The sequence below is a fragment of the Scylla paramamosain genome, chromosome 6 (genome assembly GCF_035594125.1).
Source record: "Scylla paramamosain isolate STU-SP2022 chromosome 6, ASM3559412v1, whole genome shotgun sequence".
NCBI lineage: Eukaryota > Metazoa > Arthropoda > Malacostraca > Decapoda > Portunidae > Scylla > Scylla paramamosain.
The window spans coordinates 25,358,705-25,380,570 of NC_087156.1; the positions used below are offsets into that span (position 1 = coordinate 25,358,705).

General features: G+C 38.3%; 2 protein-coding genes and 1 long non-coding RNA gene across 6 annotated transcripts in view; 2 read left to right on the forward strand and 1 right to left on the reverse strand.

Annotated features, from left to right (window-relative positions):
* Positions 1-213: 213 nt before the first annotated feature.
* On the reverse strand, positions 214-6,859 carry LOC135101494 (uncharacterized). 2 transcript variants are annotated; one of them, XR_010269291.1, is made up of 2 exons: positions 6,108-6,859; positions 214-914 (listed from the first exon to the last, which is right to left on the reverse strand). It is a non-coding gene; the product is annotated as an uncharacterized LOC135101494 (long non-coding RNA). The 2 variants fall into 2 exon arrangements; XR_010269290.1 differs by lacking the exon at positions 6,108-6,859 and adding an exon at positions 5,638-5,777.
* Positions 5,220-13,016, forward strand: LOC135101493 (uncharacterized). Its single transcript, XM_064005544.1, has 4 exons — positions 5,220-5,386; positions 8,515-8,606; positions 12,403-12,604; positions 12,876-13,016. Exons 2-4 carry the CDS (start codon positions 8,526-8,528, stop codon positions 12,959-12,961), a joined length of 369 nt encoding a protein of 122 aa, XP_063861614.1. The 5' UTR covers positions 5,220-5,386; positions 8,515-8,525; the 3' UTR covers positions 12,962-13,016.
* A 163-nt stretch (positions 13,017-13,179) lies between these two features.
* LOC135101490 (tubulin-specific chaperone E-like) overlaps positions 13,180-21,866 on the forward strand; it is a 53,755-nt gene continuing 45,068 nt past the window's right edge. For 2 of the 3 annotated variants that reach the window (XM_064005535.1, XM_064005534.1), the window contains exons 1-4: positions 13,180-13,344; positions 16,312-16,490; positions 18,498-18,606; positions 20,085-20,164. In XM_064005535.1, coding sequence (XP_063861605.1) covers positions 16,312-16,490; positions 18,498-18,606; positions 20,085-20,164 — 368 coding nt within the window. In that variant the 5' untranslated portion in view covers positions 13,180-13,344. The remainder of the gene's footprint in view (positions 13,345-16,311; positions 16,491-18,497; positions 18,607-20,084; positions 20,165-21,866) is intronic. The other variant, XM_064005536.1, reaches the window with a different exon arrangement.

The window sequence follows — 21,866 nt, forward strand, 5'->3', positions numbered from 1 at the left end:
TATAGTCTGATAGGTAATCACAAAAGAAAATCACATGCACACATTTACAGTATATGTATATATGTATATACATACATATGTATATACAGATGTTCCCTGACCTGCAGACATCCAGAGATATGAACAAGAATTCCTGCAAGCCCACTTTGTCCCAGGTTCAAATTCCTCAAGGTAGGACACTTAGCTCTCTCATTTGTGGGAAGGGAAACACACACACACACACACACACACACACACACACACACACACACACACACACACACACACACACACACACACACACACACACACACACACACACACACACACACACTACTTACATTATGTCCACCTTCATAACACTATACTCCCTTTTTAGGAAAACAATCATCCTTGACTTTCTTAACCTAAATTATGGCATAATCATACATCCATCTTGGTTTGTGATGTGGATGGGGGCTTAATGGGCTGGTGACCTAACACACACCATCTTCACATCAGTGTGTGTACCACTCATATCAAGAGAACTCCCTGGGCAGCACTCGAGTGCATTTTCAAAATCTGTCCCTCCACCCACCACTAGTTCATTTTCATGTGGAGCATTCTCACCTGAAGAGAATCTCCCAGGCCATAAATATCTCCACAGCTGATCTACGTGGACCGCACATGTTCTTCTCTCCCATGCACCAGGGCCAATCTTGTAAGTGACATCAGAGAGAGCCTGGAAGATTGTATATGGTCCCTCCCAGGAGTTTTGTAGCTGCTTCCACCAGGGATTATATAGCTAGACTTGGTGACTGAGTACCCACTGTCTCTCACTTGTTGCTGGTAATGGCTGCCACATGAAGATTCTGACACGCCCACTGTGGCAAGTCATCCAAATGTTGCTGCAGAACTCCAACATACTCTATCACCACTGTCGGCAGGTCCGCCAGCTGTTAAGAGAAGGTTATGTGGAAGCCAAAATGAACCTTGTCAAGCTGCCCAGTGAAAGAAAATTGAACCTGTGTTGGAAATATTACATATGGGTGAGTGTGTGGAGGAGAGAGAGAGAGAGAGAGAGTATGAAAAGGAGAGAAAAAGGGGGCAGGGTGTCTCCCACCTCTTACTCATCTCTCCCAACAATAGAACACAAAAATACTGTTAGTTACATAACCTAAAAATTTAAAATATAGAAAAATAAAAAAAAAACTGTACAAGCTATAAGAAATACCAATAATGCATTCTTCAAGCTCTCTCTGTTCTCCCTCTTGCCTCTCACAACAAAAATAACCTAAAAAAAATAGACAAACAAACACTTATGCTCTCACAGCTCTCACAAACTCTCCCACCTCTTGCTTCTTCCCCCTTCTTCCCAAAAATAAGGATGAAAAACAATTGAGAACTAGACATATAACTCCCTTCAGCACTTGACCTCTCCCAACTATCACTCTTGCCTCTACCAGCAGACATGGTGGTGTCATTGGTGAGTGTAGTGCTGTGGCTGGTTGGGTTGCAGTGTGAGTTATGATCTTTCAGTAGAAGAGAGCTGTGTGGGTGCCATGACAGACTACCTAACCTAGCTTAACCTAATTTAATCTTGGAGGGAGAGTGTGGGAGTGCGAGTGAGGGACAGAGTTTTGATTTGTAAAGGTTTGAAAGGAGTGGGAAGGAGTAAATATGTGTGTGTGTGTATGTGTGTGTGTGTGTGTGTGTGTGTGTGTGAGAGAAAGAAAATGATAGTTTATGTGTGTGTGTTTTTCCTGTGAGTGAGAAGTGAGAATGTGTGTGTTTGAGTGAATGAGAGTGAGATAAAGGATTTGTTTTTCACTTTTGTAAAAAGTTAAAATTTTGTGTGCCTTTGTGTTTTGTGTGCATGAGTGAGAATCAGAATGAGTGAGAGAGAGAAAGATTGGGAGAGTCAGAATGAGTGAGTGAGAGGGAGAAAGAATGGGAAAGAGGGGAAGAATAGGATTTGCTTTTGTTATGGTTTAAGTTGATGTGTTCTTTTGTGTGTGAGAAAGAGAGGCATTAGGAGAGTGATAGAGTGTGTGTGTGTGTGTGATTCACCTACGGTCATCTGCTGGTCACCCAGCCAGCCATTACCCTACGGAAAGAGCTCAAAGCTCATAGTGACCAATCTTTGGGTAGGACTGAGACCACTTACACACCACACAGTGAGGTCACAATCCCTTGGGTTACATCCCTTACCTACTTGCTACTAGGTGAACAGGAGCTACACATTAAGAGGCTTGCCCATTTGCCTCACTGCACCCAGGATTTGAACCCGGGCCTTCTTGGTTGTGAGCCGAGCATGTTAACCACTACACCACGCTGAGTGTGTGTGTGTGTGTGTGTGTGTGTGTGTGAATAAGAGAGTCTGACTTGGAAGGAAAGGGAAAAAAAGATTGAGAGAGAGAGAGAGAGAGATTTTGTTATGGTGCAAATTTTGTGTGTCCTTTTGTGTGAGTGAAAAAATAAGAGTGGGTGAGAAAGAGGATGGATGTGGGAGAAAAGACTGGGTTTTGTTCATGATGATACAAGTATTTTTTAGTGTGTGTGTGTGTGTGTGTGTGTGTGTGTGGAAGTGAGTGAGAATGTGTGAGGGAGTGAGAGAATGAGGGTGTATGAGTGAGTGAGAGAGAAGTAATTATAGGGTTTTTGGTTTGTGTTGGTATAAGTTTGTATGTTTTTTGTGAGTGAGAGTGGGAGAGAAAAAAAAATATGGGTTTTGGTTTTGTAAAGATTAAATTCTGTGAGTGAGAGTGAGAGAGAAAAAAAATATGGGTTTTGGTTTTGTAAAGATTAAAATTTGTGTTTTCTTGTTTGCTTTTCTGTGAAAGTAGGACTGAGCATGAACAAGCGAGAGGAGAAGGGGAAGATTAACTTTAGTTTTGTAAAGGTTTAAAATTTGTGTCTGTGTGTGACTGAGTGAGTGGGTGAGTGAGTGAGAGTGAGAGTGGGTGTGTGAGGGGAAGGGAAAATATTGGTTAGTTTTGTTTTGTGATGGTTTAAAATTTACGTTCTTTTGGGCAAGTTTATAATGTGAACATGTATTTATGTGAGAGAGAGAGGGAGAGTGAAATAGAGTAGTGAAAAAGAGTACACCATCAGTTAGGTTAAATATATAAAACCAAGTTAAATGTAAATACAATGACATTCTCAACAGCCTTCAGTGTACCTGTGAGTGTCTCCCAGAACAGTGATTACACTTACAGGAGACACACTGCATGCATCTTAAGACATGGTGGCAGTATGGCTCAGGCTTGGTTATAGGTATTTGTGAGAGGCTAATATGTACTGTCTCAGCTTGTCCTGTCTTTCATTGTACAGATGGTGATGCAGTGTACATTTGTGTGTGTCTTGCCCCATCTTTCATTGTACATATAGTGATGCTGTGTGTGTTTCTTGCCCAGTCTTTCATTGTACAGATAGTGATGCAGTGTGTGTGTCTTGTCTGGTCTTTCATTGTACTCATAGTGATCCAGTGTGTGTGTTTTGCCCAGTCTTTAATTGTACAGATGGTGATGCAGTGTGTGTGTGTGTGTGTGTGTGTGTGTGTGTGTGTGTGTGTGTGTGTGTGTGTGTGTGTGTGTGATTCACCTACGGTTGTCTTCTGGTCACCCAGTCAGCTGTTCCCCTACATCCTCCATCCATCTCAATGTTACTCTCTTTAGTCCTCTTTCATTCTCAGACTTCCACATAAGGCTTTTGTGGGGAACTTTATCAGATGCTTTTTTGAGATCCAGGTATATTGCATCAACCCATCTGTCCATTTCCTGCACTCTACCTATTACACTCATATAAAAGCTCAGTAGATTTGTGACACAAGATCTCCCTTTCCTGAATCCAAATTGCTTTTCTGTAATTATCTTGTCATCTTTTAAATATTGCACCCATCTATGTTTAATTACTATTTCACAAAGCTTGCTTACAATATTTGTTAGTGACACTGGTCTGTAATTTAATGGTTCCATTTTATTTCCCTCTTTGTATATTAGGACTGTTAGCTCTTTTCCATTCCTTTGGTACTCTCAATGAGCTGTTAATTATATCCCATATGGGTTCCTCCATTTGTTCTCTGCATTCTTTTAATATCCATCCATTTATTTGATCAGGTCCCATAGCTTTCTTAACATCCAGCTCTTCCAGTAGCTTCTTGATTTCTTTTCTCTTTACCTTTATCTCCTGTATTCTCTCATTCTGAGATACCACTTTCAGTGCCACAAAATCGATTTCCTTTGTAAACACAGATTGAAAAATCTCATTCATTATTTAACTCATCTCAGTAGTCTCATAAATTCTTCCTTCTCTTTTTAACTTATGTCATCCTTATTTCATTTTTCCATTTACATATCTGTAGAAGAGCTTGGGCTCTTTCTTGCATTCTCTTACTATGTCACTTTCAAAATTTCTTTCTTCTTCTCTTATTATACCATATTCATTCCTTGCCTTTATGTACAGTAAAATCCCTCTCATCCGGCATTTGAGTATCTGGCAGCTTCAAGTATCCGACACATTTTTCCCCGAGCCTTAAAATCAATAAAAAATCAATGTGTACTCATAAAATCGATTAAAATTCCCGCGCGAGGCACACTTTGTCCCCTCGCCACCAGAGCGCACTGCTTCGCGCCACCCGCGGCCCACTGCACTGTGTTTACTCAGTGACTCAGTCCCGCGTGTGCACTGTTTATCGCCTGACGCTTTATCATGCCTAAAGTTGTAGAAAAGAGGAAGCGTGTTGTGCTTACACTTAAGCAGCTTATCAGATCAGCTGCTGATTAAGATCAGCTGATCTTTGTTATGGTAAGGTGCGTGAGTGTAGGGTGGTGATTGTGGACATAATTTCACTTCTATTCAAGTATCCGGGAATATTCAAGTATCCGGCATGTCGGCGGTCCCATTGATGCCGGATAAGAGGGATTTTACTGTATTCTTAGTATTTCTGTGTGTGTGTGTGTGTGTGTGTGTGTGTGTGTGTTGCCCTGTCTTTCAATGTACAGATGCTGATGCAGTGTGTGTGTGTGTGTGATAATAATAATAATAATAATAATAATAATAATAATAATAATAATAATAATAATAATAGTAATAGTGTGTGTGTGTGTGTGTGTGTGTGTAGAGAGAGTTAATTAGTCAACATAAGGACTACGACAATGCAGTTCATAATGCGCTCATATATTCAATAATACACTCCTAATTAATTTGGATCAATTGTTTATACAGGATTTCGTTGTTATAGTAACAGGTGCATTGCAGTGCATTTTACAATTTCGTTCGCATTCCGCAGCAGGGAGGGTCGTCGCTTAAGTTTTGTAAATGTAAACAAACACATGCCACTGGTGGCTGTGTCACCGCAGCCTGCACGGGCTTCTGAAAACCCTAACAATAAGGATAAATACACGCCAAAAGGTGCTGCTGGCTGCTGGTAGGTAAAGGGTACTTCCTATATATGTAGGAGTGTGGAAGTGAGAAATGTAAGCTAGAATGATTGGTGAATATAAAGAAAATCGACTGTCACTATGTCGGATGGAAAAAAAAAAAAAAAGTTAATGTGCAGAATAGCTGCTCCCGGTCGATGCTTTTTTTTTTATTATTTAATTTTAGGAGAGGACCATAGCGCTCTACACATTTAGGAGTATTGTTTTTGCTTACCTTTATGGATACTAAGAAACTTACTTTATTGAAGTTTTCGTCGTAAATTAAGTTTCCGTGAAATAGGGAATTTTTTTGTTAGATAATACTCATCTGCTGTTTACAAATATTGCCGCCGCCTTCTCGTGACCCGTAACGATGGCCACCGTTGTGGTCTAATCAGGTCTAAGGTAAGCACTAATATTTTTTTTTTAATGTGAAATGTGTGTAGTTTGCGAGATCAGGTTAGGTTAGGTTCTGTTCGGTTCGTGTTTCCCACCCATAAAACCCACTTCCCGTTGAGTTCCCGAGATCATAGGGGGATGAGGGGAGAAGAGGAAAAAAGAAGTATTTCCGATGTGTTAGCTCAAAATTGTCAAAAAAAAAAAAGTTTGTACATGAAATATAGTTTGGTCTTGTAAAAAAATACCAGGTCTATTTTTTGGAACAAGCTCAATTCTTATCTCGGTTTTATTATAGTTTAAGCCATTACACACTACGTGGTAATAACCTACCTCATTTTGTTCTTCTCACTATTCACATCATTTCTAATGATTACACTACTTGTCGGAAATTAATAATAACGCCACAATAGGCCTGGGAATGCACAGCGCTCTCAACTTTTTCTAAGTCCACAGGTAAACATAAATGGTGTATTGTTGCCTGAACTTCAGTTGTTTAATGCTTTGAATTGTGGGTAGCTGCTGGATAGGATCACTGTGTCTATAATTCCTCGGGCCAATCACATGCTACCACCACTTAACACCACGAGTTGCACCAATAGGAAGTCTCTATAAGTACCCATAAGCTGCGCGGGCAGGTTAGGTTAGGTTAGGTTAGGTTAGGTTCCCCACAGGCCCCCAAGCTTGCTTGAGAGATTGGGGGGCCGTGGGTAGAGATTGGGGACATTGGCTTAAACTATAAATTTACCCTTATCTCTTCAAAATATGATGCTTCTTTCAAAAGTTTTTTTTTTTTTCTCTGTGCAGACCCCTAGGAAACAATGTTTTCTTAAATTTAGCATCACAGTAACGAATGTAAAGAAAGCCCTTATTTCCAGGGTTTGCACTGAAAATAAACTATCATTTGAAAAAAAAGGCATCAAATATTAAGGGAAAACAAACTTAACTTGTTCTCTGCAGTAAAAAATGTATAAATCAAAGTGAGGTATGCAGTCGCTGACTGGGTGCAACCTCCTGCCTGCCTCAACCACAGCCACAATCCTCCTGGCCCAGCTGGTATGCAGTGCGCACTGCCCCACCCTATCCTACCTGCCCCGTCACACTCCGTTGTAACAACCATTCATTGCTTACAAACCACATCTAATCTGACCGAACCTAACCTAACTTAACCAAACTTAACCACACCTAATCTAACCAAACCAAACCTAACCTAAACACTGAGCATCTTTACCTTTGAATTTCTGTACAACCTCTTCAAAGGTCAGAGAATAAGAGCCACATGCCATCTTCAATGAAAAACAAATGCAAGACTGCCCTGCCTCCACCTGTTGACCACTTCTAATTCAAAATTTACCGTTAATGATTGCTGATTGGCTAACGCAAGACAAATGAACCTATGAAAATGAAATTATGCTGAGTCTGCACCCTGTGACATAATGTGCATGGACACATGAACACACATTCCTGTCCTTCATAAGACACATGTCTCAGGCAACTGGCTAGCCCAGTGTCGTGTTAGCTACAGTATGTGACAGGTATCGTGCATTTAGGTAATTGAAAAAGACAAAATTAAGGGTTTGCACAACATTTCTTTGTTACTTCCTTACTAGTTTTAACCTAAGGAAACAGTGGAGAGGTAAAAAATAATAACATTAAGACCCGGGTGTAATCTACATATTAGCCTAAGTGAGGTTAGGCCGGGTTAGATTAGGTTACGTTAGGTTAGGTTAGGTTAGGCTGGGTTGTTAGGTTTGGTTAAGTTACAGTAGGTTAGGTTTGGTTAGGTGGCACTAGTCTGTAATTTAATGATTCCATTTTATTCCCCCTTTGTATATTTGGACTATGTTAGCTCTTTTCCATTCCCTTGGTACTTTTCCTTCTCTCAACGTTAATATTGTTGAAAGTATCTCTTGATTAAGAATTTGAGGAAGTAACAAGAACATTGAGTGAACCTGTCACTTTCTCTGTTGGTGTGTCATCCAGACCAGCCTCACCTGCAATAACTATAGAATATTTGGTGTTATTACATAAGTTTTGTATATCTTTACTGTCCCAAATTATTTGTTCCTGAGATATTAATTTTTATCAAATTTATCGTTTCCTCCCTGAACGCTACGTTACCTTGCGCCATGATGGTCTGCACTCTGCAGGCAGGGTTAGGAGGAAGAGGAATGAAGAGGGGTAAAGAAGGGGAGGAAGGGGCGGTAAATCTTTTAGGTTAGGTTTAGTTAGGTTTGATTAGGTTAGGTTTGGTTAAGTTAGGTTTAGTTAGGTTTAGTTGAACTCTGTTTTTTCATTGTCATACATGAGGACAAAACTACATTTTTCTGGTAGATTTTGGTGCTTTTTGGATGAATCTGTGCTTGTTTTCATTGCAAATCAATGGTTTGTGTGTGTGTGTGTGTGTGTGTGTGTGGAGGTGTATAAAAAGTTATTTATGATAGAAATGGGTATTAGATTCATTCAAAGCACAGCAAAATCTATCAGAAAAATGTAGTTTTCTTCAAAAATGTTAGGCGGGTGCACTTGTATAAATTTAGCATATATTTTTACCACTCCTTTAGTGATACTATACATACATATATATGGTCAGTGTTTTGATAACAAAAAAATAATAAAAAAGTTAGTTTTAGGTCATAGTTGTGTCTTTGGTCATTACCTTTGTAGCTGCAGCATATGATCACTCTTTAGTTTGTAGAACTTGCATTTTTTTCCCACTTTCACTTGTTCTTTGTATCAGATTTCATCTAAATGAAGAGAAAGCAAGGAGATTGTGATTGTGAGGAGACTGTGAAGAGACTCACTTCAGCAGGAACCTTACTTCCAGATAAGGTAAGAAATTGTGAAAGGTTTTCCAATATTGTAGATGGTAACCTTTCATTGTTTGGTTATATTGAAGAAAGTAACAAATGTCATGGGTTATTACCATTGAACATAAGATTGTAGGAACATAAGAAAGTAAGCAGTTAGCCTACACAAGGTAGCTCCTGAGCACTTAAAATTTACTATTGGTTATCATTATCCTGAAATTTAACCAATTTATCCAATATCTCTGGATTGACCACAGACATTAGTTTGTTCCATTCATGTACAACTCAACTTGTGAGCCAATTTTTGCTTATCTTCATTTTAAATCTAACTCTAACTTGTAATCATCTGAACATGTTGTAACTTCTTCTCTGAAAATAAGTTTATGCTTTCTTTAATTCTTTTACCAATTTAAATACATGTTTAAATGTTCTTTTACCAATTTAAATACAGCTTAAGATGTTTGAACTTATCCTCTCTGTTTCCATCACTAACCACCATCTTCACTACTATCACCATCACATATAGTAGTATCTTCATCATAGCAGCTGCATTGTTACAGTTGGCACAATAATTACTACCATCACTATCTCAGTGGTCATAGTACCCACCACTACCCTTCATATAGAATTTAGCAGGGATCAGAAGAGGTGGAAGGTTAAGTGGAAAAAGAGAGGTGCCACAGGTCCATCTTTTTTATAACTCAAGTTTGCCTACATACATGCAGAGAAAAACAGAGGAGGTAAAGGCAGGAGTTGAAAATTGGAGGATAACATATGCAAATGTGAATGGTATCATATCAGTGGTGACATTTAAATGATTATTTAAGAGAAGAAACCTCACATTATGGGCCTGGTTGAAATGGTTGAAACTAAGTCGTGTGATGCAGTGGAGGCAAATATGATCCATGGAAGAGAAATAAAACAGAAAAGAAAGGAGGGAGAGCGATCTTGGTGAAGAAGGATATAATAGTAGATATAGTTAGGTATAGAAGGGGACTGACAACAACAAGATCAGAAACAAGAGAAAGAGAAGAAGAAAGAAATTATTTAGTAGTATGTATATATGCCATCCAAGGCTAATGCTTAGAGCAGTATTTCTCAGACTTTGGATTGCAGGATAAATTTCAATGGATTGCAGGAGCATGGAAAAATTTTCCATGCTATGAATGCATTTTGTTACCATATCAAGATTGCAGTTTGCATTTTTTCACCACGAGGTAGCTGTCTCATCTTCATCTGTGATACCACTCCAATGTTTTCCATTTAAATCTGCATTTTTCTGCTTTGGCTTGTGTGTGTGTGTGTGTGTGTGTGTGTGTGTGTGTGCATGTGTGTGTGTGTTTGCACGTGTGTGTGTGTGTGTGTGTGTAATAATAATAATAATAATAATAAACGGTTTATTATTTAGGTAGTTGACAAACTGAAAATGTACATAGGGGGTGGGGAAAAACTTAACATTAATCCTAAAGGTAAGTCTAATCTAGGAGGGAAATACTATTGATTGATGGCTCGCACCATGGTGGGAATCGCACTGAGTCTGTACCGGTCCATGCGCGGCGCCTTCAGGGGCGTTATTTTGTTGTGGTGTCTGGTGGCACGGACCGGGCAAGGCGCGTCAGGCGGCAGCATGTTTCTGAGACGTGGATGATGCAGTAGTCCCCTTCCAAACTTCTCCAGAGCCTCTCGGTGCCTGGTGGATATTCTGGACAGACTCAGGGTGGTCAGGGCTTCTTCGTAGGTGGTGTATGCAGGGCCAAGAATGACCCTGCACGCCCTTTTCTGCACACTCTCTAGCTGTAGCTGTTGAGTGTGTGTGAGGGAGGAGGACCACGCTGGGGAGGCGTACATGAGGCGTACCTGAGTCTGCGCAGCATGTACAGCCTGTAGGTAGCTGATCTTACGGTGCTGGCAACATGCTGCTTCCAGGTCAGCTGGTTGTCCACCGTGACTCCGAGAAGCTTGGCACAGTGGACCACCTGGAGGGGGTGAGGGCCCACTGTGAGCTGGGGAGGGGGCACTGGTACAGAGGAGGTACAGAAATGCATCACCACAGTTTTGCTGTGGTTGATGGTTATCCTGCTCTCCTCCGTCCACGTCTGCAGTCGCTCCAGAATTGCTTGCAGTGGCAAGTAGTCCGGATTCTTGGTGGAAACTGGGACGCCCACGGTGCAGTCGTCCACATACTTCCAGCGATGGGGGGTGTCAGTGAGGGCGTCATTGATGAGGAGGAGGAAGCATAGAGGACCCATCTTGGTCCCCTGGGGGACCCCACATGTCAGCTGTTGGAAATTAGAGACAGAGCCCTGATAGCGAACGGCCTGACATCTCCCTGTGAGGAAGTCGGCTAGCCACGCTATCAGATTAGGAGGGAGACCCAGACTTACTGCCTTGCTGATGACAACAGTGTGATCCACAAGATCAAAGGCTTTTTTGAAGTCCACAAAAGCAACAGCTAGAGAGGTGTTTCGCTTGTCCAGGTGGCTGTAAGTGTGTGTGTGTGTGTTTGTGTGTGTGAGAGAGACGTTGGTTGCTGTTGTGTTTGTTGGACAAACAACTGTTAATCTTTATATTTAGGTCAAATGTTATATATGTTAGATTATTTTCCTTATATTGGCGCTAATACTTTGGCATTATAGTAAAAAATTGCTTACATAATGCTCTTTCAACCTTACCCAACGTCCTCCCTCTCCCCTGGACCCCACCTAGTGGTGGAGCATACCTTTCCTGTATCAAACACATACAACACTTTGATAATGGGCTGGTGGGTAGTGAGGCCTGGGCCTACCACCAACTGAGCTAGTTGGCCAGTCATTCAGTAATTTAGTTACTTTCCTTTATTGTGTTAGCTTAGTTCAAATAAGAAAAAATCTGTTTTTTCTATCTTTTTTTATTTTTATTATAGTTAACACCTATAAGTGTTTCAAAAAGTTGTTAGAAGAATGATAACATTGTAATGATGGTAGATTTCATCAGTAATGAAATGTGTTGGGAGAAGTGGTACATCAAAGGAGGCAGTCTTGGGGAGGCACTTTGATGAAACTGATTATGGATAGCTTATTTACTTAATGGATAAGGGAAACCTTAAAATTTTGAGCTGAAGTGAGATTATCTAGACCTGATCTACTATTTAGTAAAGAAGCTAAACTTTAGATATCGAGTTGGAGTTTCTGTGGATTAAGAGTTATCATGCTATAATAAAATTTAAAGTAATTGAGGAAAAGAGATAGAAAGCAGAGAATGTAATAGGAAGGTATAATTATAGCAAAATGGTCTTGTTAAGCTTAGAAAGTATTTTGAGAAGAAAATGCTAAGGGGATGCTAGAAAAGTGAGAAGAATTTCTCAGAGATGATAAGCAAATCTTTCTCACAGATAATAAAGAAATTAACAGTAACAAAGATTAGTTCAGTAATAGATGCTAATTAGCAAGATCTGCTAGATAAAGGGCATGGGAAAGATGGAGAAGATGGTCCAGCTTATGAAATAATATATTTAAAGCAAATAATGAATGTGTGAAAATCCAGAGAAAAGAAGAAGAAAAATATATATACCCCTTGATTTATATCCTGTATATACTTGCTGCTTTGTGGCTGCCTGACCCCTTGCAGTATTGTTACCCTGCCCCACATTTAGGACTTCTCTACAGCTTGTTGTAGCCCATCCCTGCATTAGGGTTTTTTGAGTGCTTTTGTTACAATATGAGTTGGAGGCAAAGTGGCTCCCCATCTTAGATGTGATTCACTTTAGAATATTGTGCAATAGTGGCAATCTAACTGTGTATATGTATATATGTTTAATTAATTGTTTTATTTTTTTTCAGCATCTGTGTCAGCCACAACAAGTGAGAGCTGTCGAGTTTCAGACTGCAGGAGAAACAAGTCCCCTATTAGAAGTACCTCCAGGAGTGTCAGCAGTTGAAACTGTGACTGTTTCTACATCAGTTGCTGTGACTGGGGCTAGAGATTCCTGCATACTTGGAAGAACCGTACCATACACCTTGCCTGGTTCTCATACCTCTGCATGTAATATTATCATAGCTTCTCAGACCTTTGTAAGACCTGCTTCTACTTGTATTTCAACACCAAGTACTCTTTCTTCAGCCAGCCCAGTTCCCACGGAAGCTATTCTTTCACTAGAAGACAATACAATCACACCATTTACTGATAATGAAGTAAATAGTAATGCCCTTCCTTCATACAGTAATAGCATAATTGACAGTATCTCTGGCACTGTATACTCATCCTCTACAACAACAAACACTGATGCCTCATATTCCACTTCCTTCAATTCTAGTAGTCCTTTCTCAGTTCCATCGGTGTCAGCACCTAAATCAGCTGGAATCAAGACAGATACTCATGAAACAATTCAAGAATCACTGACTGAGAGACAACAAAGGCTTTCAAAAAGATTTGATGCTTTGATTCGAGCAAAGATCATTGAATTAGTTACAGTCAGAGGCTTCAAGAAGACAATTTGTCCCTCAGAGGTGGGTTTCATTGATTATAAATTAGGTAGCATGTGCTTTTCTTTTGAAAGTTTTATATGGACATGGTTTGTTTATTTACATTTGATCATAGCATTTCCTGATGTTTGCAGGTTGCACGAGCACTTTCTCCTAAAGCATGGAGAGATTTAATGCCATCAGTGCGTAAGGTTGGTGCACAGCTTGTGAAGGAGGGAATCATCCTTGTCACCCAGAGAGGAACAATTGTTGATTTGCCAACAGCTCGAGGACCAGTTAGATTTGGACTTGCAAGAGAAGGTAATACATTATTCAGCTAAAGTAAAGTAAAGTCAGTAAAGGAATATATGCCATACCCTCTTCTCTTATCACCTCACAGAAACTTGTTAGAAGGATATTGAAATTTTGTAGCATTCAAGATTTGTGATTCACTAATTCCTTGTTAAATCCAAAAATGTCTCTTTTAAAAGAATGCAACATATGCACACACAAAATAGTGCATCTGAATAACAGTAATTATATTATAGATGGTTTTGTTTTCTACATTTGCAAGAACATGATATTTCTCAGTGGGAAGTTGGTAGTGTGTAGAGAGCCTGATTTTTGGATATACAGTTTACTAAGCTTAGTAGAAATCAGGCATACCAGCACCACAAAGAAAAAAAATTATATTCACTTCTTGGGAAAAATCATGAATTTGTATATATATATATATATATATATATATATATATATATATATATATATATATATATATATATATATATATATATATATATATATATATATATATATATATATATATATATATATATATATATATATATATATTCTCTTTTAGGCAGATGATATTAAAGGCTGTGGCAATTTCTCCATAATTCAGTTTCCGCTGAAGTCCTTCTATTAGTCTAAGACTCTAAGTAATTCTTTCTTTTGAGTGGCAAGGGGTCTGAGAAGCTTTTTAAAAGATGATTTGTTGTTTGTGATGTTTTGTTCCAGCCCAGGAAACATCTTCAGGTAGATTGGGGCTGAGTGTGTCTGTGCCTCCTAATATGTGCAGGTGCTGGCTTGTGATTGGTTGGTGTTGTTAGCCACAGTGCTAGGAGGCAGCTTGGTGTTTTTTCTGCACCTGGTTTTTCAAGCTTGGCAAGATTGGCTGATCCTGAGCTTGTGTATTGATGGATGGTTCTAAATTTGCTATGTATAAGGTTTCCAGGAACATTAGTCAACATGGGTCTTGTTCTCTATCTAAAAATTCTTGTTTATCTAAACTGAGGTGCATCACTGGTGTTGTGTGTTGTAGTGATTTTTAATTGCTCCATTCTGCAGATAGTATGTGTGGTGCCTCAGCAGTGTAGTCATTATCATCTCAATGTAGGTTTGATGCCCACAGTCCTCAACAGTGCAGGTGTGCTTATAGAAGATGTGGTCTTCATGTAGAGGTATTGGTGTCTGTTTGTGGCAATTCTTGATGAGGAGGTGTGATGTTTTCATACTCTTATAGTAGATAGTGAGCTGCAAGGCCTGGTCTAGGTCTGTAGGTTTGACATTTATTTAGATGGTTTCCTTCATAACTCTTCTGTGTTGCATTCTAGAGACAAAGTTTCTATAGTATATCTGCAGATATATGGTGCAGATTTGGAGGAGTGTTTATAGGTGTTTTCCTGGTATGTCAAGGGGTGGAGTCTCATCGCATCTGTAGGCACAATCCAGTATGCAGCTCACATCTGACATCAAGAACCAAAACAAGATCATGTTGTACTATAGAAGCTTAATGTTTCCAGAATACGGACAGTTTATATATATATATATATATATATATATATATATATAAGATCATAATTTTTACCCACATCTGAGTCTTCCTTATTTTGTTATTCTGTGGTACCATATTAATGATAACTAAATGTGGATAGAACTTGGTTCTGACATTAGGTAATGGAGCAGCTACAGTGTAAAGTGTTTGCATCTGACAATAACAGTCTCTTGAGATGAAACAAACCATCTTATTCTGTCTGACAGCGAGAGAAAAAAAAAATAAATAAAAAATTAAAAAAATAAAAATAATAAATCAAAATGAAAAATAAATAAAATAAAATAAAATAATAATAATAGATAGATAAAATAGATAAAATAAAGCTGTCATCAAAGAAAATTGTTTACTTTTTTTTTTTATTCAGTATGTGTGTTGATCCATGTAAAAAGTTTAAAATTAGCATCTTATAGAATATTATATGTGATATATCGCAATGATACCTTTTGTTGTTGTATTTATATATTTTCTATGTAGTTATAATGATTGTTGGGTTGAATTATATAAAAAAAATTGTTTCGATATGGAAAATATATCAATGAAAAAATACAAAGTTCTCCAAATTGTTTATTTTCTTTGATAATTAAGCACATCATGCATCTTAATGTAATGCATCAACGTTGTTGATGTTAGGTTTAGTATATAGATGTTTTCATTAATGTATGCATGTATATACAGGGTGCCTTATTAAGAAAATTACATACTTATAGAAAAGAAAGGTCAAGTCATTCTAAGTTGGAAATGAATAAAAGCACCAGTGTAGCTACATAAAACATTTTTATTTCCGACATTTTGGCACAGAGACTATGCCATTATCAGTCTCTGTGCCAAAACGTTGGAAATAAAGATGTTTTATGTAGTTACATTGGTGCTTTTATTCATCTACAAGATCGGGTTCCTCACAGACCAGCCTGTCTCAGAAATCATAAGTTGGAAATATTCTGTGGTTATATGCTTTTAATGCCATTGTTAAAGGACATTTAAAAATGAGCCCTTATCAGTAGCAAGTGGCTACATAGTCCCATCCTGCAACATCCAGCTGATCACTGTTACCATTTGGAGTTTATGTTTTAGCAATCGATTACTACAGTGATACACAATATTCTTGAATTTAATTATATTTTTATTTATGAAAATCTTGACATGTAATTACATCAACATCTTAGAGAAATTACGTATCCAAGAGCAAATGAAAAGTAACATCCTCAAGATGGCCATGTGCACCATTGCAGCCCCTGCTTCCTTCCCCCCTCTTGCCAGCTCCTAGTGTGTTCATATTTTAATATCTTGTTAATTCTAAACCATGACATTGAAATTACTTGACCATAGAATATTTCCAGGGTAGAATGACTTGACCTTTCATTTCTGTGAGTATGTGACTTCCTTCATGGGACACCCTGTATACATATGTAGATTTATACATGTATTGAACATATCCTTTTGTATTTTCTTAGATGATGGAGTCTAATGTGGGTATTGGGAGACGGGTCGAATGTGATGGCCATCGAGGAACAATTCATTGGATTGGAGAGCTGCCCCCGGCTCAGGGCACGTGGTACGGCATTGACTGGGATGATGCTTCTCGTGGTAGACATGATGGATCCCACAACAACATAAAGTATTTCCAAACCAGGTATGAAAGCAAGAAAATCACTGCATGTCTTATGTATTGCTAGGATGACACTTGAGGAAAAATTAAGTGCAAAGATGTTTAATGTACTCAGTGATATAGTGACTAGAGTGGTAACAGAAGTGGTAGTGTAACAGTCTTTGCTGTCTGAGGCAGTTCTGCTGGTCAAGATTCCTGGACAAGGTGGAGTGGAAGAGTGGGGAGACAAACAATAAAAAAGTAATGTTATCCCATGTATTGTTTAATTCAAGGTGCAAAAAATGAATTACATATGGACAAAAGGGACAAGGACAAGGGATCCTGAGTTAGGATGCTAAATTCACATTCTACCTACCTAAAGACACACTACCGAAAACACTGTTCTCTGAGGAAACACATTAACATACTCAGACCCCACAATAGGACCCTGAAAAAGAGTAAGTTTTTGTTATTCATGTTGCCTCACTTGAGTATGTGTAGCTCACATAATTTCCCATGTACCCCTAATCTGAATCTAAAGGGCATGGTAGTTGGAGAGCAAATGTCCTGCCGGATGACCTTACACCACCTGGTGTTTGAGGAGAGAGTAGGGATGTGTGTGATTGTAGTATACCTTATAGAATGAGTGTGCCAACTGTAAGAAGGTGTGAGGTGAGGAGAGAGAATGGAGGAGGTGCATGAGTTTAAGTATCTGTGAACAGTGCTTGCTTAAGATGATGAGATAGATAAAGAGACAACAGATAGGGATTTGAAAGGTAGGTCTGTCATAAGATCACTTGCAAGAGTCATGTACCTCCTCCACCCAAGGACATACACAAAATATGACTGCTTTTTTATCTTGATTTATTCTGTAGTAGTAGTAACATGATAGTTGCAAGATTATAGAAAGGTAACTGCAAGGTAATAGCATGATAGTAGACACTTGAACTTTTACTGAGGCAACTAGACTTGAAAGTGGGGTAGCAATATAGCAAAATAAATCCTTGGTCTCCAGACAAACATGGACATCAACCCTCACACTGCTAAGGACAGGCATGGCTACCTACCATGGGTTGGGTGGTGATTGCTGACTCACACCTCAAGTCTGGCCAATGAATGGGGGCAGAGTGACTGATTTAATACACACAGCTGTACGTAACGTCGGTTGAAACTAAATACAGTGGTTCAGACTGTTCCCTGATTCCTACACCCTTAGTAGCAATACAGCCCTTTAACAACAGTAATTCTAATTATACTGGGATGCTGAACAATGAGAAAAGTTTATAAACTACTGTAAACAAATCTTTAATGATATACTTATTTCACTCTTTAACATGGTCATCCTTTTACCCTAATCAATACATACAAGTAAGTCATGATTCCAGCTACAAGCCATGAAAGGGCAAAATGTGTCAATGGATATTAAGAAAGGTTTAAGGAGCAGTATTTTCCAGCCAACATTTATATATAGATCAGGGACCTAGATATGGAATAGGGTATTACAATCAAGAGTGTGCACTAAATAAAAGAGTCGTTTGATAGAGGGTATGTGGAATGACAAGATGGAAGAATGAGAGCAATGAAAGTGGTATGAGTGCCAGTGCAAACATAAATTTTGGGGTGGTGGAATGACTGAAAAGAAACACAAGTCATGCTATAGCCATTTTGAGTGAATGAAGAGTGAAGAGTTTGTAAAAAATGTGTATGAGCAAAGCTGAAAGTGACATTAGGAGAGTAAGATGGAAGGATAGAGTAAAGGAGTACATGTGTGAAAGAGGTGACACTAGAGGCCAAGCACTTCAACAAGCAAGGATTATTTGGATAGGGAGAAGTGGAAGCTTTTCTGCCATACCTACTCCTCTTTGGGGATGCTCTAGGAGAAACTGAAGCATTGGAAAGATTGATAGATAGATAGATGAATGGTGCAAGAAATAAAATAGATTTTTATAATCAATGAAAACTATTGAGAAATATGAAATATTTTAATCTGTAATGAAACATGATTTCTAAGTGCACATCAGATGGGAATATGATGCTTTATTTTGGTTCCAGATACCCAACTTCAGGATCTTTTGTTCGTCCAGCTAAAGTGAACACAGGAATAACCTTTGAAAAGGCAATACGAGGAAGGTACCAGGATGATGCAACTGTTGAATCTGAGGTGAGGTGTAAGTTGGATATAAACTATTAGTGTGTATGCATAAATTTATATAACAGGGCAGCAATTCCACATGGGGTGGCCCAGACAAAGCACCATACACTCACATACCTCATTTGCACTCCTATTTCTATTGTCCCTCAGTGGAAAAGGACAGTCTATTTTTTTTTTTTCCATCATTACTTTCATCATAACTAACATGAATTATATTTAGTATGGCCTGTTAGCAAAACTGAACTCATGCATTAGCAGTGACCTGATTATAATATCTGTGGTTAATAGGGAATTGATGAATACATAATTTTGTGCAAGGAAACAATTAATGGCCAAATTATCAAATAGCCTGTTCCCTCTTCCAATCTCAAAACCACTCTTCATGTATTATCAGTCACAAGGAGACTCCTTGAGCAATGCTTGAAGAGGTTGAGTGGCAGAAAAACGAACTGATGGTTCTCCTTCACGAAGAGAAGCCCAGCATCGCCTCTTCACCAACTTCTTCGCTTATTTCATGCTTAATTACATAGTTCTCCCATGTTATTGTATTAGTAATTGGTTGTAGAATCTAATAGCTAAGACTTTCTAGGTGTCATATGAAAAATCATACTTTGCACAAAATATTACTTTTCATTGTGTTACAGAATTGCTCACTTGTCCCAGACAAGGCTGCCACTAGCCAGCCTTGGGTCCCCTGCCCTCCCTTCCCCACCAATGACAGTAATAGGAGCCTCATCATCCTTCAGCTCAGCTGTTAGTTGTAGAGTTTTTTTTTGTTTCTTTTCGCACACCCGTTATTTAGTGGCTTTCTATTTCATTTTCAGAATATAAGTTTGCATTGTGTAAATGTTTGTTTCTTAGGTTGTTTTGAAATGATGGCCAGATAAACCCCGGTTGGTGATGGCTGGCAGGAACACTTCCCCCACCAACCTCATTATGATGGAGTGGCTTTACTGTTGTATTTCTAAGAACATATCCCAATCTCATAGCCAGGGAGCAATGTACTGCAGCTCTTCCTTACTCATCTTCACAGCCAACTCTACCTAGGTAAAATGAATGTACTGCTTCATACTGATGAGGCTGCTGTGAAACTGAAGGTTGGTGGGCTTCACTTGAAAATTTCCCCGTGGCTACTAACAGGACTCGTCTGGTATTTTCTGCTAAACCTAGTGTATATCACCATATCCCATATTGTTTATATGAATATGAATCACAGTATTTTCTATCATTTCAATAAATGTAAAATGCATAAATTCTCTAGTTTTCAAAGTTTGTGTGATTTGCATGAGTACCAACACAGTAATGAATAGGTACCCTCTTGCATGGAGAAACAGAGGAGAGTGTCTGCTAATGCCTTAGCATAAAGAGTCTTCTCTAGAAGATTTTCCGAGGAAAGGGAAAGAGGTAGATTGATAATCTGGCCATTATTCTTGATTATTTGGAAAAGAATATATTTTTGAAATTTTGATTTACATTTCTTCCCACAGGTAATGGAACAGTTACAGAGGGAAATTAATGCAAGATTTGTGGAAGTGGTGGGCATGGATAAAGTTGGAAGGAAACAAAGGTAAGATGTCCTTTCTGTATTTCTTGACGTCAAGTGAAATATGATATTTGCAGTGAAATATGATGTGTGCCTTACAGGTTCCTTAAAGTTTTTGTTATGAATTTGATGTTTTTAAAAAGGCTTTTTTGCATTTCCTTATGCATAAAGAATATTGTGAAAAAAATAAATTAGGTCATTATTAAATTAGAGGCAAATTCATGATTGAGGTGAACCATATTAGCTCATTTGTATAGTATAGCTGAATGTATTTAATAGAAATATTTTCACTAACCAGTGTCAAAAACTTGGGAGTATATAACAATACATCAATAGATTTCATAACTACTTAACTAGACATCTCAAGGGAGATATCATAAGAGTTGTGTACCATCCTTTGACAGAGTTCCTTATCTTCAGTTTTCATTCTGACTTGTAAATATTGTGCAGTGATTGGAAGTACAAGGGCTCCCAAAATGATAGTGGGACCTGATGATTGTCAGGAAAGAAAATTGAAGAAATTTTAAAGACTTTTTCCAAGAAATACCTAGCTTGGGATCTTGAAAAGTGAAAAAAAAGTGGTGCCAATTTAGTGATTAACCTGTGCCTGCATATTTGGCAACAATGCAGTTCTCTTTCACAACCTGCTGCTGTGAGGTCATCCATGCTTACACCATTAGAAAACTATTGTTTGTCATTTGCATTTAGTGATGAAGGCCATAACTTTGCATCCAAATACAGTTTTATATAGTGAATGTGTGAATCCCAACTGGAGAAGATATAGAGACTGGATAGTTTTGAATATATGTAGATGATATGAGATGATAAAAATAGTAAAATGTCATGAACTGTGTGTATAAACAGTGGTTCAGCATGGTTTTTTAATGATTGTTTCTGTACTGAATCAGTTTTTATTCATTAGTCTTTTTGGTGTTTTGTGAATTGTGTATTTTTTACATTACATGCATATGAGTATTGAAGATAGTTTGGAAATATTTTATTATAATTTTGCGGGGTCTGTCTCAGCCAGGTTGGAACCATAGTAATTTTCTGTCATTACTTTCTTTATAACTAATATGGGTTGTTAATGGAACCATCCCCTTGTGTTTTCAATGACCAGACTGTATTCCAGTGGCCGATAGGTATGCAGTACTGACATGTGATGGTGCTGAGAAGTATCTACACATTTGAGATTTTGAAATTAAGTACTTATAGCAAAATGTAGCAGACAGTGAAGTAATATAGTAAGAAAGTAATGTAAGTTACTAGATCCTTTGCCTTAAAAAGTAATGAGACTGTTACTAAGTCTCTTAAAAAAACCTAACTACAGTGGAACCTCAGTTACTGAATGCCTCCCTTTTTTAAAAAATCATTTTTTGAACAAACTTTTGAACTCATAATTGCTTCGGCTGCTGTACCATTATTCAGTTTTCGAACAAAGTTACTTTATTTCAAATGCTGAAAGACAAAGCAAAAGCTGCAGTTTATTTGTAATTTATAGTTTCTATAAATATTTCCTTTATTTTTTTGTATTTGGAGGAGAGGCACAGTGGGTAAGACAGTAATTCAGTCTTTGTTATAAGTTAAATGTGATCCCATTGAAGAGCCTTGATGTAAACAAATAGTTTTCAGCGCTCAGGAATAATCCCAAGCCACCTGTGGCTCTCTTAGTGACACACAATCCCATCACTAATCAACAACTGTATTTTTCCAATAGCTTTCCTCA